Raw genomic sequence first — 14,767 nt, forward strand, 5'->3', positions numbered from 1 at the left:
AGCAGCCTTCGCCAGTATAGTCCATACAACACACAGGAAGACGCATTTTCACAGACTTCGCGCGTCCCTTTCATTTGGAGAATGTTGAATGAAGCGAGTTTTTATGCCGATTGTTTTCTCAGAAGCTCAATCATTCACAACGGTGGCTTTTCAGTGTGGCCTGTAGCAGCGGGGCAAAGTGGAAGGTGGGGAAGGAGGGAAGGGGTGGTGTATTTGGCGGCCTGCCAAGCCGCGGGAGACCTAGATGTGACGTCAAAAGACGGTGTTTATTTTTGGAAAGTCGCGTAATTTCTACGCATTTTCAATGGACGATATTTTTGGCCGCAAATCTGTACCACTACATTTATTCATTCGCTTGCCTTATATAGAGGTTTAATGGGCGGAGCTAATGATAATACGCTGTTCTGATTGGTCCTTCTTTTGAGGTCACTGTTTGTTTACCTGTCAATCAAGTACATAAATACTTGTGGAAAATGTTAGCGGTCTTGAGCGAGCATCCATTGTAGAGCGAGACGAGCGCGAAGGGAAATCAGCGTGTGCGCACAGAACGAGACGCGCGTTGGCAAGAAGTGCAAGTGTAGGTAGCGAGAGAGAACGAGAGAGAAGTGAAAAAGGAACGGCCAACCGGCTTTCTATCAGAACAGGAATATAAACAGCTACAGTCGGAATCACGACCTTAGTTTTTTAGATTCGCTCGACTTCTCTGGAATACTTACGCTTATCATCCGAGGATACACTGGAACTTCATCGACTTACTCGTGTTTACACTGACCATTGCGATTAACTGGAGTTTTAACCCCGAAGCCCCCTGTTAGCACAGCGCGAATGTTGTGTGATCGTGGAGTTGTGTCCATCGTCAGCCCCAGGCCCCTCACTGTGAGTAGCTGCTAGACCCTGCCCAGGGCTTCCTCCTGTCTTTCCGATGCCTTCACGCGAGTGCTTCAACATCAACACGATGAGCTGCGACACTCACGACTGTTGTAGTCCCGAGCGACTCCGGGACGAGATCCGCACCGGCGGCAAGGTGCTTATCCTGGACTGCCGTACCCAGGCGGAGTACGTGCGTGCTCACATCCGACAGGCCATCAACATCAGCCTGCCCTCCCTCATGCAGAAGCGGCTAAAGCGAGGCAGTCTCAACATCTCCAGCGTCATCCAGAACAACGAAGCCAAGGAACGGTTCTCGCGGTCGTGCAAGTCGCACCAGATCGTGCTGTACGACGAGTGTTCCACTGACCTCAACGCCAACCCGTCCAGCGTCATCACCCTGCTGGTCAAAAAACTCCGCCTGGATGGCAGCAAGGTCTCCTTCCTCATCGGTCAGTACATGTACCAGCCTTTCTTGAGTCCTTCCTTCTTTTCTGAAACTTCTTTTCACTGGCCGTAGTCAACATTACCCTACAGTCTTTGACCAATTTCCCTATTCTTGCTGTCTGTGGTTAACACTCTGTTTATTCATTCCTGCCTGATTTGTTGATGTTGCACTTGCTTCATTGCTTGTTTTTTACCCTCGTTGACGGACTTACTGGATTATCATTTCACTGGGTGTTGTTCACACTCTTTTGCAAATTATAATACTCGCTTTCTCTCAATATCATTCACGAACGTGACCTTTTTGTTGTCGATCAGTACAATCATCTAGTTCACACTATTTGGCCAGCTCCCTGTGTTGTCGTCTCATTGTCTAGTTTACACTTAGACTAAACGAGTTAATCCAAAAGATGTCATCGAATGTTGTAAGAGATGTCATCGTATGTTGTATTATTAACACTTTTTATTTTACTAACTCTAAATTGTCATCTCATGGTCTGTAGTTAACACTGTTTGGCTCTCTGGGATAGATCACTGTCTGTACTTGTCTTGACTCCTTGACTGCATTCTTATTTCAGTATCATCTCACTCGTTCACTGTAGGGAGCAGTACTACCTAGCAAGGGGTGCATTTTTTATGTTGGTGGTATGTTGCCTGAATATCATTCACATTTCCATAAAATTTGGTCACAAGTCAGATGATACATTCAATATTACAAAACAACAACACGTTTTGCAGGAATAAGTTTATTGATGTATAAAAAATTAAATAATTCAAAAATACCTTTGCGGGCACAGCTACTGCAATGTGTGTGGTTCTCGACATATTTCAACACAATGAACAGTTACTGGACTTTGTTACTTAAAACCATTAAATGGAACTGGTTTCTTTGGAGCATGAACCTCAAACAAAGTGTGTATGGCTAAAGAGTTCTGTTTTACCACTTTCTGAATTTTAATGAAATAATAATAATAATAATAAATGAGCATTTATATAGCGCAACATCATAACTTTACAATTATGCTCTTTGCGCTTGACACATTTAAAATTAAAACACAGTTATACAAGCATTTACATCTACATTCATAGTCAACAACGCTTAATTAAAAGCATACACCATCAAACATTCATTACAAAAGATTCTTCCACTAACTAAGTAATAAAAACATGAATAAACAAGAAATTCCTCCGAGGTAGGAAAAACACCCCCGTTGGTCAAAGGGAAATAACCATTCTCACTGCCACCAACTAAGAAGGTTATTTCCCTTTGACCATTAATATGTCCCTCTATAAGTCCTTGTAGAATCTTAATCCACCAATAACTCCCTAACCGTGTGTTTGACTGGTCCCAATTTTTGTAAGGATCGTCTCAGGAATGTATAGAACCTGTTCACCAAGTTTGGTGACGATCGGTCCGTTCATTCTTGAGATCTATATGCGAACACAAACACACAAACACATCGACCGAATCCTATACGCACCCCTATACCGGGGGTGTAAATAGGTAGTAAAAAACAAGGAAATACTAGGGTAAAATTTGCACTTTACAATCCCTGTATGCTATGATATACTTGAGGCCACGATTAGAGGTTCAGCTTCCCTAGAATGTTTTGAAACATAACTGTGCAAAGTTTCAACACTGTATCTTTAATAGTTTAGAAAATATCAATCGAGAACCATAACATTAATTGAAATTTTGCAAACTTTTCAAACGCATCAAAATGAGAATTTTAAAATGTACACAACAACTGTTTTGAAATACTGTCGCTCAGTAGTGTCGTGTCAATATTATTCTGTTTTCTACTGGCACAGTATTGACAATCACATCATCTGGCACTGTATCTGAGGGAGTACCTATTATTTCATGTGTGCACTAAGCATAGTTGAGTCGCATTTTTTGTGACATTTTGGACTTTTCTTTTTAGCTCAGATTTTTTTTTTTTTTTATTTATTTTTTTTTATTTGACCCTAAATATGGAGAGAGAAAAAAGTATAGCACTTTCATTTCTGCATCCAAATGAATTAAACACGTTATAGAATGTAAAAAAGAGCTTTTTTTTCAAAATCTTAGGTAGTACTGCCATTCTTCAATCCTTCTGACACACTCAATGGATAGTAATTGAAAGCAGCACCATCAATGTTATGTCTTTCTTTTCCTTCCAACATGAACAATTTGAGTTTCGTGGAATGTGTAATTATCTGCTTCCCATTGTAAAAGTTCACTGCATTTCGATTGAAGTGTTGATTCCTTCCTTGCATAAGTGTGCCATCATTACCTGGCTGTATTTGTTTCCTGTTATCGACATCCCCAGTTCTCTGCCCCTGAGCGATCAATGTGTCTTTGTCCGTCTTTGTTTCATCAGGATAAGTGACGACAATTCTAAAGATTTTTAGGTTGCTGCAGTTTGTACACTGTTAGTGTAACTGTAACAAGCTATCATTAGTCACTTTCTTGCGCATTTTTTGTTGTTGTCTACAGTTAGACATGTGTTTTTTAGTTCTGTTCTTTCTTTCACTTTCAGTCTTTCTCCCTTTCTTCCCTTTTTCTGTGTAAACGGAATTGGGAAGGTCATTTTTCAAAATGCGTATGGCACTGGATGGAAGGGACTGAGAAGTTAGTTTAATGGAAATACACTGCTCAGTAATCTCCCGTCAGTCGATTTTTTGGTTCTGTCAAGTAAACGCTGGACATTTTTTAAGATTATATATATATATCTTCAGATTGACATTATTATCCATGTATTATATATTAGATCGCAGGTGTCTGGTGTGGTCTCCAACTTCAAATGTTTTGACTTTAACATTATTTTTAACTTTTTCTTCTTGTACATTTCAGGAGGATTCTCAACATTTCAAGAACGGTTCCCTGAGTACTGCCAAACACAAGAAATTACGGACAATACCATTCTGGGACTGTGCAATTTGCGGATATCAGACGATTCAGCCTACGGATCTGGCGAAAGTTCTGGAGATGTGGAAAACAATACCCCTCACATGTCCCCCTTCCCCGTACAAGTCCTCCCCTACCTGTACCTGGGTAACGCCAAAAACTCTGCGGACTTGAACCAGTTGAAGAAAAACGGGATTCACTACATTCTGAATGTAACCCCCAATGTGCCAAATATGTTTGAGGATAACAGAGACTTCAAGTACCTTCAGATTCCCATCAGTGATCACTGGTCTCAAAACCTCTCCTCCTTCTTCCCTGATGCCATTGCCTTCATTGGTAAGTTCACCTCAACATTGTTTTTGTGCGTGACTGAGTAAAGCTGTCAAAGATACCTGGCCTCTTCTATTTAGACATGTATACATGTCATTGTGTGTGTGTATATTTGTTTACTGTACATGTACATGTATGTATGTGAGGTATGTGGATGTTGGCTATGGGGTGTCTGATGTTTTTGTTTGTACTGTTTTCATAGATTATATTGGGACTGACAGTTTGCATTAACAGCTATTGTGTTTTCAGCGTAGCAATAGGGTCCGATATTTAGACGAGACAAGTATAATGCCGACGAGTCGAAGACGAGTCGCATTATACTTGTTCGAGTCTAAATATCGGACCCTATTGCTACGCTGAAAGCACAATAGCGATTATATAGCTGTTATGACCTTGATTTGTTGTTCCAAACTTACAAAATGACAGTTTTTGCGTCGATGCGTTGATCTCTGGTTTTGATAGCAGACAAACTTCTTACGCGCATCATGTTCGCGCAGACATGCACACCGCTACACGCTTTCTGACTTTGGAAGAAAAACTGACTCCAAGTGCATTCGACTTCACAACACAGTTGTTGAAACAGCTTTTTAAGTTGTCAGTTATATTTATATTATATATAGAATTCTTTTTTTTTTATACATATCTCACCTGAATTCTCTTGTATTCAACCAACTTTCGCGCTCTTTGATTTTTTTTTAAAGGATTCATTTTTTCGGATTCTCCCGGAACGACCCAGGGAGATAAAACATATCTACGCGGGGATTCGGGTAATATAATAGTGGCTTTTTGCAAGGAAGATTTATCGGTAACGTGATCGTTCGCGAAAGTAGGAGAAAATGGAGGCTTTTAGCTAGGCGGAGGGTGGTGGGGGTTGCGAGCGGAAAGGAGGTTACCGTGTGGAGAACGAGAATATGTCTGAGGTGAGTGGGCGAGAAGTACACAACGGGGATATAAAGGCACAGGCAACTTGGACGGAGGAGAAGAGAATTTACTCCGTTCACTGTTCGCTTGTGTAAACGGAATAAATTGACACTGTCGTGTTTCGGTGGAAGGGGTTGAACGGGAGTGAATAAATTGACAGAGCGAGGTTTGGGGAGGGAGATGAAGGGAGGGGGTTGTCAGTTGACATGCCACTTTCTGAGCGCCTCGGGGGGGGAGAAGGGCTGAATGAGAAGATTCAAGATGGCGGGCCTGGCACAACGCCAAGCGCTCGGGGACGAGGTCAGGTCGGAGGGTTGATAGGGGGAGGTGGCTGAAGCGGGGTTAGGGGGGATTTTCTTCTTCCTTCCCAACCCACTACCAACCGTGCCCCCCCCCCCCCCCCCCTTGTGGCGTATCGTTTTACCACTCCTCCCTGTATCTTCCTTTCCTGTGTGTCGCCAGTCCCGTTGCTCTCTCAGTTCTGCTTGCGCTGTTTCTCTCCACTGTCAACAGACTGAGGTTTCGCCCATAAACAATAATTATGCTGGTTGCAGAACAAAAACCCTGGGCGTTTAAAGTGGACAAGATGCCTCTATTGCCAAGAAAGTTATTCACGGGAGTCCAGTTTATTTTTGTTTTCATTTATTAAGCTTCTCTTCATCCCTACTCCAGTCGCAATTTCTTAGTCTGCTGACGAACAAGATGCTGACATTGAAACGGGAGGCATTGTTCGTGCAGGAGAGTGTCAGACGATGATAAGCTGAGATTGATGGAACACCGAAGGCAATTACCAACAGGCAGGATTACCTCGCGGTTCTCTAGGCATAAGTCCAGGGCACCCTCTCTGACTCGGGGTATATATTATATGACATGCCAACCTTGCAAGTTGTAATTTAAATTAATGTTATTGCAATATCTGGAGTGTTTTTTCCCTTTCTCTCGATCTCGTGTTCACTCGCTGAAATAACAAGACCAGAAGTTCTTGAATGGTGTGATCATTGAGAATGAAAACATTGGAGCTAGGCTTTGGCAATAGAATTGTGGGATATCAGTGTCTGTGAAAGTAATTTTCTTGACCAATGGCAGTGAAGATTCTCCCAGAACAAAAGTGCCAGAATAACCGTGTTTGATTTTCGAGAAAGCTGGTTCATGTAGTTTAGGCAAACAAAAAAATGTCTGTTTACGGTAACATAGGCAACAACAAAAAATAGGGTCGGTAGGTCGGGATTTCTTTTCTTTCTTTTTTTTCCAAAAAAACATTTTTACGTTATTTTGCCAAAAGAACAGACTTTTTCTCTTCTTTTTTTTCCCAAATGCCAAAAAAAGTCTAGGGTCGCGTGAAAAAATAGGGTCGGTCGGGATACCGTAAACAGACTTTTTTTGTGGTTTTTTTTTTTGCCTTACAGGGCTGCAGAACTCTTTCTCATATATAAAAAAAATTAAAAAAAGAAGAATTTCTATACATGTACAGTCGAAGACAATATGTGCTGGTTGTTACATTTTCTTTTGCTGAACATCAGGATTTGTTCCTGTTTGGTTTGCCAGTCTCGACTCTCGTGCAATAAAAAATGGCTTCTCAGGGTGATTTCTATTGGCCTCACTTTTATTCTTCTTCCTGCTGGCATTGTGTCGGAATGAGACTGCTTGGTGCTCTGATACCTGACAACAAAGCATGGTCGTTTGTTTTCTCCGAACCTTTTCTACTAAGGCCTAAAAAAAAAATAGGTGTGGTTACGGTAACCCGACCTACCCTATTTTTAGGGGCCGATCCTATAACTTTTTATTACATTTGTCAAAAAAAAAAAAAAAAAACAACCCCAGTGCAGAAAACGCAATGAAAGCGAAAGCGCCCGAGTCGCACACTTATTTCCCTGTCAAGTAGGTTTAATTTGTACACATTAGAAAAAAAGTTAAAAAAAAAAAAAAAGTGATTGCCTACCTACCTACCCTATTTTTTGGGGCTATGTTACCGTAACCACACCTATTTTTTTTTTTGGCCTAAGAGAGAGAGAGAGAGAGAGAGAGAAAGAGATTCTTTTTTCACAAACCTTCAACAGTATTTATAGTGTTTCTTTGCTGCTTTTGAGATATGGCGTGTGTTCATGTTTCGATTCTTTCAGTGTTTGAGAAGTCTGAAGGCGATCTACTTGCAAATTTTGAATTGTACCTTCGTGGACCTTTGATCTATTACCTTCTTAGAAGACACTGTTGATCTTTCTCAATGTTCTTTATGTCTGTGGCCTACGTCATTATCACTTGTCAGAACCCGTGTTCAACCCCCACAGTCAACCGGCAGCCATTTTGTGCACTGAACTAAGACCTTGCGCAATACAGCTGACAGTCAAGGAAGGTAGACTTAAAACCGGGCCGAGTTAGACCGCCGTGAAGTGTCGGGTAACATTTACATTATCCGCCAGCGCTGAACCTAAAAGTCGATTGTTGTGTTTCATTTGACTCCTATGCAAGAAAATGGATAGTTTTCGATTTAATAGTTTGCTGGCATGAGAGATTGCTTTGGTGCGTACTCAGCCTTTGGCAAGGCAATTAGCCCTGACCTTTGCCGAGAGCCCTGTTGGGAACAGTCGCGCGATTGAAGTCGCAGGTAGCTTACAGGTATTATACAGTAAAGCTTACATCGATCGTGGGAAGCGTTCTCTCTCTCTCTCTGATATATACCGTGACTTGTTATCAAAGGTTGCGAAGCTTGAGAATGAGATAGATGAGGCCTGTATGCTAGAGAAAAGGGCATGAATGGGAGAGGGGGCGGTTGGCAGTGTATACATGGGCATGAAGTTTAAACATCAGTGTTTATCTGTTGGCGAGCCACTGATTGCCCGGTGTGGTGGAGGGAAGGGCGGACACACAGGAAATGCCCTGTAAGCTAAGTGTGCCCTGTTAGTGCCGAGTTCACGCAATTTTCACTAGTTGTAGGAGTTATCGTGAGAGTTGACGTAAAATTATATCGTTTCTAAGGTAGTCACGGATTTATTTTGACACTTGTTGGTCTTTGGAAACTGAAGGGCGTTGGCCTTTTCTTCCAACTGGCAGTGTCTTTAATTTTCACCCTGCCCCTCCGTATCCCGTGTGTTGCTATATACTCGGTACGGAGAAGCAGAATGTGAGATAAAGGCGAGGGCTGGGTGGGGTAAACGAACGGCCCGGCAAGTCATGATGTGAAGGGATAAATATAGATACAGCCTGAATCCAGAAGGGAGCTGCAAGTTCTCTTCGAAATGCCACCTCCTGATATCCCTCCAGTGAAAATACTGCAAGCATTGGTACAGGGTCGGTGCGCCAGCCCTCGTTTCCTGCCCTTGGTATTTGTGTAGTGGGCCTGGGAACCATCAGTGTCCCCCCCCCCCCCCTTGCGTGCTGTGCTGCTGTCTGACATTGTGCTGTAGATTTCCTCTCGCACGTGTGTGCTATTCTATTTCCCTCCCTTCGGTTTTTGCATCCCGTCTGCTGAGAGATCAGTTGTGTGATTTCAGCGGTATGCGTCCGAGCAGAGAGGAGATGACAGAAACATCCGGTCAGGGTGTCTGAAGGTGGTTTTTTTTACGTACAGATAGGGAAATGTAGTGAGTCCGACTCCGAGTATTGTTATTTTCATATCAAAGGTTATTTTCACGTTTTATATTGTATATATATGTATATCTCGTTGTATATATCGCACAGCGGTTTTTTGTGTGTGTGTTTAAATTTGTAAACAGGACTACTGGTATGCATGTGGACTGTTCTCTCTCTCTCTCTCTCTCTCTCTCTCTCTCTCTCTCTCTCTCTCTCTCTCTCTCTCTCTCTAAGATGAGCCCTTGATACATGCAGACGGCCCTAATAACGTGTGTCCTTGGTGTGTGTTACAGACGAGGCCCGGCGCAACCAGCAGGGTGTCCTGGTGCACTGCCTGGCGGGCATCAGCCGCTCCGTCACGGTCACCGTGGCCTACCTCATGTCCCGGAAGTCCATGTGTCTCAACGAGGCCTACGACTTCGTCAAGAAGTGCAAGCCCAACATCTCGCCCAACTTCACCTTCATGGGCCAGCTTCTCGACTTTGAGAAGGTGCTGCACCACGACACGGAGTGCAAGTGTGCCGCCCACTCCTCACCGCTTGACGACGACGGCATCGCCGCCAGTGACAGCGATAGCGAAAAGGCCAGCCCCCCTTTCGAAGTCAGCCCAGTTTGAGGACAAGCTTTTAGGACTTGTTTGGACTATCCTGTATTCCACAACCGTATCGTATACATACGGGGACGTTGAAGCCGCCACAGTTTGCTGCATTCAGCCGAGGAGACGCAAGGAGGAGGGTAGACATGAACCGATCGTAGCAGTCGCCGCTACAAGACTGGGTCGTGCTCTGGCTTGGTTCACGGATGACTTTTGGCCACTAGAAGGCTGTGTGACTATGTATCATTATACAGTCTGTATAATAACACGACAGGTTTGACCGCTCCACAGGTCACCATGTTAGCTGAGAACAAACGTCTTCCTTTTCTTTTGTAAGGGAGTGTTTTTGGCGAAAGCTAAACATAATACTCCACTAAGTTTAAATGAGCGTGTGCTCACATGCTGTGTGTGTGTGTGTGTGTGTGTGTGTGTTTGAGCCTTTGCGTGTCACAAGTGTTTGTAAATTTGTTAGACACAGAGAGAGGCGAGTGTGTGTATTTGTCAGTGTGAGAGAGAAGTGGATGTGTGTATTTGTTAGAGAGGGAGAGAGATTTCCCAAAAGCCAAATGAGTTTCTCAAGGTTTACATTCTTTGCTGGGGTAGTCGCTGGTTAAAATACAGCATGTTGGTTGAGGCTGCCTGGCTTGTATACACGATCCTGGCACTGACATCCAGCTCTGTGTATTGCCGCTGAGCGACTGCCGCATGCCAGAGAGCTGTAGGCTTAATTACTTACTGTGTGAACCATATGTGTTTGTCTTGTACTTGTTACAGTTGTCACTGGAAAGTCTTTCAACTTGAAATAATGTGTATACATTCATGTGTGTAACGATGACTTTTATATATATATGACTACATCAATGCATAACGAGGCATTGGAAATGGCAGCTATTGTTTTTGTCATCCTAGCGTCATCACCCTTCAGGTTCATCAGTCAAGTCCACCAGCCTGCATTTTGTCCTAGCGCCACTGGCATTGTCCGCACTGTGGCCACTGTCATACGTCAGAGTTCGTGACTAGCATTTGTCCATCATGCATAGCATCGTTCATAGTCACATGCATAGCATCGTTCATACTCACACCAAAGAGATTGTACATGCTCTTTGCTCACACGCATAGCATCGTTCATAGTCACACTGTTCCAACAGTGTTTTGTCAGGGATAGTTCATTTCCACACCGTGTTCATAGTTTGGAGAGCTCTGAATCGACCAGACGTGAGTTGTACGAGCGGACGATGTGCTGTTAGAAAATGTTCCACAGAGTTGTACTTTTTACTACCAAAGATTTGAATCAAACCATAACAAAGTAAAACATAAACAATTGTGATATTAATGTGAAGACTGGAACTCAGCCCACCGATTTGACTAGCTTTTCTCTGTTGTCCTTGAAGACAACCTGATCACGCTGATGAAACACAATTTTATGAATGTATAAAATTTGTTTACTTCTTGATCCCACCCTAGCCGTTTTCCAAGCAGAATGCCATGGTTTGTTTGTTTAAAGAAATTGTTGGTTGCTGTTGGTTTGGCACATGAAATAGATGGATTGAGGTTTTGATGTGAGCGACGGCTCAGTTTTGATGACATGTACAGCGAAACGGATTGGCCTTTTTCCCGTGTCTAGGGAGTACATCTTTCTTCCCTTTAGCTTGGTGTTGCTGGTGGCATAGCTATGGCCCTTGGCGTGTTTGACCATTATAATTAAGACCGGACTCGTTGATCAGTGGTGTTGAAAAACCCCAGTAGACACGACCGCCGAAGCACAAAACCCCTCCCTCATCCCTTTTACCGCGCTACCCCCATGTTTGTTGTTCACTGACAGTAGGTTGATAATCATTCTTTACTTAATGGGCAGCTTGTTGTAGGTCACATTACACAGCAATAACCAACGGGCGGGTACTAGACGGGTGACAGGGTATTGAGGCCAAGAGTGTTGCCAGGCTTTGCAAGAGGCTTTTCTCTTGTTGCCGTGGTTGCTTTCCAGGCCAACAAACTCCTCAGGTCTTCCGAGTCCTACAAGTTCTTGTTCATCCGTCTTGTTATTAGCTGAAGTGAGAAGTTCTTTTGTTCACTTTGCTATAGAGGCCTTACCAACGATTAGCATACATCACGAATATGTACCATACAATTCCACTCACAAACCTGGCGCTCCCTGGGGAAAAAACAAACACGGAAACGGTTTTACTTATACACGTACGTTCCTGTTTGCACAGGGCCCGTTTTATTTTTTATTTTTTTCGCGCCAGATTTAGGAGTGGAACTACTCATACAAGAACTTGAATAAACAGTTTGCGATGACAGGATGTTCCTTCATTCAGCATGGCTAGAAATAATTGTTAGGATTTGTCAGGATGTAGTGGGTGACGTTTTGTGTCGATGTGGGTCGCGTTGTTTCATCGAGTGTTGGGTTGGAGATTTGTAGACTGCCGCTGTAGCAGACTGTGGTAGGGATTGGGAACTGAAGCCTTGTTGGAAAGACGCGGAGATTATGCTCTGAGAAAGACTGAACGTTTTAACAGTTATTAAAGTTTGTTGTATGATGGCAATTGCAGCATCAGAGGTGATTATGATGACGTTTCAGCATCAAAACGATTACACTTTGTTGAGTATTTTGATTTGTTGAAGTACCTCGTTAACGATGACGTTGTAAGATATATTTTATACGAAGAGAAAAAAAGAAAATAATAATAAAAGATGTTGAATGATAATGCCAGACTTCATGTGTGTGTGTGTGTGTGTGTGTGTGTGTGTGTGTGTGTGTGTGTGTGTGTGTGTGTGTGTGTGTTAGACAAAAAGAAAACAACTGAACTAAGTTCTGATGTATGACGTGTGTGTGCGCGAGACAAAAGGAGAACAACTGAACTAAGTTCTGATTGATGAAAATTGTATCACACTTGTACACACACACACACATACACAGAACAAAACAAAATGTACGCGCACATCTTCCGCGCCAGTGAAATGTGTGCAAGTAAGGATGTGATGCGAGCTGAGACAAAGCCAGCTGATTGTGTGTGTTGGGCTTGTACTGGTAGCGGTAATGACGAGGCTGGGACAGGAAAAGGGCTGTGTAATGGCATATCCTGGCCAGGGCGGACAATTCTCATTAATCATAATTGTCTGGGCTGCCACAGTTTATCACGACGCCGCCTCACGCCCTCACATAATTTAGCGCAGCTGTCCCACTGGATCCTTGGCACAAAGGGTTCAAAAATAAAAATGAAATAAAAAAAGGACTTAAAAAAAATAAAAGCTTATTTTCAAGAATGACGAACTATTTTTCGAAGGCTTTATAAAAAAAATAAGGCCTTATATTTCTTTACGCCCTCATTTTTTTTTTATAATCGTAGAAATGTTAGACTTTATCTTTAAATTAAGGCCTGATTTCTCGAAAAGTAAGGCTTTATTTCCTAAAGGCCTTATTTTTCGGAATGTTGACCGTATGTGCCAAGGATACCTACATGCAATGTTCTACGGCCTACAGAGTAATGTGAGTTATAGGGCAGAAAAGACATCTGTTTCCGATGCATGGCTGCCGGTTGAGGGAGGTGAGAAACAAACAGAACATTGTCATAAAGTATGTTGGTGTGCTTACCGCGGACTCAACTAACATGTTTTATTTGAGCGATGAGAGTTTATTAAGGAATGTATTGTGCCAAATTATAATGTCATCATCGAAAGTAGCCCAACAAGTGAACCACTTAAAAGCGTGCTCTTATGGACATAACATTGGCAGACTTTCATTGGCACAGTGATAATGAAAACAAACACACATTGACAACAAAGTTATTATAACAATTTAAAAAACATGATAATTATGAGAAAAAAATGCTGAAAAACACACAATCATGAGAACGCATAACAAATGAAGATGATTATCTTATGGAACACGCAGATAATAAAACACACACACACACACACACACACACACACACACCTGGGGTAACTGCCGCGTGTGGTTGTGAGTGCGTGTGTGTGTGTTTTCTTCCTGAATTGATTTAGCAGATTGACATACGTGTCGTTAACGAAATCCATTCCACAAACCTTTCCCACTCTGCACAGAAACCGCATTGTTTGGGATGTTTCCAATGTAAAGGATCCCACTTCACAGCCCGGCCTGGTCTGGGATGGTTGGAGTAGTCGTGTAGACATCCTTCGTGAGGTATTCTGCGGAAAGGACTATCACGGATTGGATAAATTCATCCAACTTTCACATATGATTATCATAATAATGTTTGAATCGCTATTGTCAAATCACAGGGGCTTTGGACCCTTTGTACCATTGTCTACAAAATTTGCGCTCACCCTGAGAACCAACCCCCACCCCACCCCCGTAGCCACTCCACCCACCCTTACTCTTCCCAACACGGTAACTAGGTCCCCCACACATCATTAACTTGCACTGTGAATGAGTAACCAGTGCTCGCGTCAACCGAAAGTTTCCGCAAATTTACCGGTTTTTATACGTGAACTACCGGGAAAGAATCGTCAAGCAGATTTGATTGCATTTGACTTAGTTTTTTTCCTTCTTTCTTAAATAAAGTTATTTGTTGTGGTTAAAACTTAGTTCAACCGGTTACTGTGACCAAGTGACCGGGTGGTTTTTTGTATCCCCCTTGCCGATAAGTTAAATCCCTGTTTTAAGACTCCCTATGTTAAGAATGTTCTTCCAAATTTTCTCAGACTTTTTTTCACAGTTTTAGTAAATTGACCTCATTTTAAGATTCCCTCTCCTTGAAACCTATTTTCTAGTGGTCTCAAAATGTATAAACCACTGTGATGGCTTACACAACTGTGATGGCTTACACCACTGTGATGGCTTACACCACTGTGATGGCTTACACCACTGTGATGGCTTACACCACTGTGATGGCTTACACCACTGTGATGGCTTACACCACTGTGATGGCTTACACCACTGTGATGGCTTACAAAACGGCAATGGTCGGAGCGCGATCACGGGGTAGCCAACAGGTTTCAGTCGACCCAAGTCGCGAGACGTTTCCACCACCACAGAAAATATGAGGTGACTGCCGCTGTACAGAAGTATGGTAGGCAAGAGGAGATGGTGGAATTTGGGGGGAGGCCAGGGGGCGGATGCTGTTGGGGGTTCGATTTCTGTGGGTGGAGATCGAAGCGCGGACGGCCGCTAG

At 43.0% G+C, this 14,767-nt stretch overlaps 1 protein-coding gene across 1 annotated transcript; it reads left to right on the forward strand.

The window, feature by feature from the left end:
- Positions 1 to 481: 481 nt before the first annotated feature.
- LOC138964068 (dual specificity protein phosphatase 7-like) lies at positions 482 to 12,322 on the forward strand. The gene is made up of 3 exons (XM_070335955.1): positions 482 to 1,319; positions 4,148 to 4,537; positions 9,313 to 12,322. Exons 1-3 carry the CDS (start codon positions 923 to 925, stop codon positions 9,633 to 9,635), a joined length of 1,110 nt encoding a protein of 369 aa, XP_070192056.1. The 5' UTR covers positions 482 to 922; the 3' UTR covers positions 9,636 to 12,322.
- Positions 12,323 to 14,767: the final 2,445 nt, after the last annotated feature.

The sequence above is a fragment of the Littorina saxatilis genome, linkage group LG4 (assembly GCF_037325665.1).
Source record: "Littorina saxatilis isolate snail1 linkage group LG4, US_GU_Lsax_2.0, whole genome shotgun sequence".
Taxonomy (NCBI): domain Eukaryota; kingdom Metazoa; phylum Mollusca; class Gastropoda; order Littorinimorpha; family Littorinidae; genus Littorina; species Littorina saxatilis.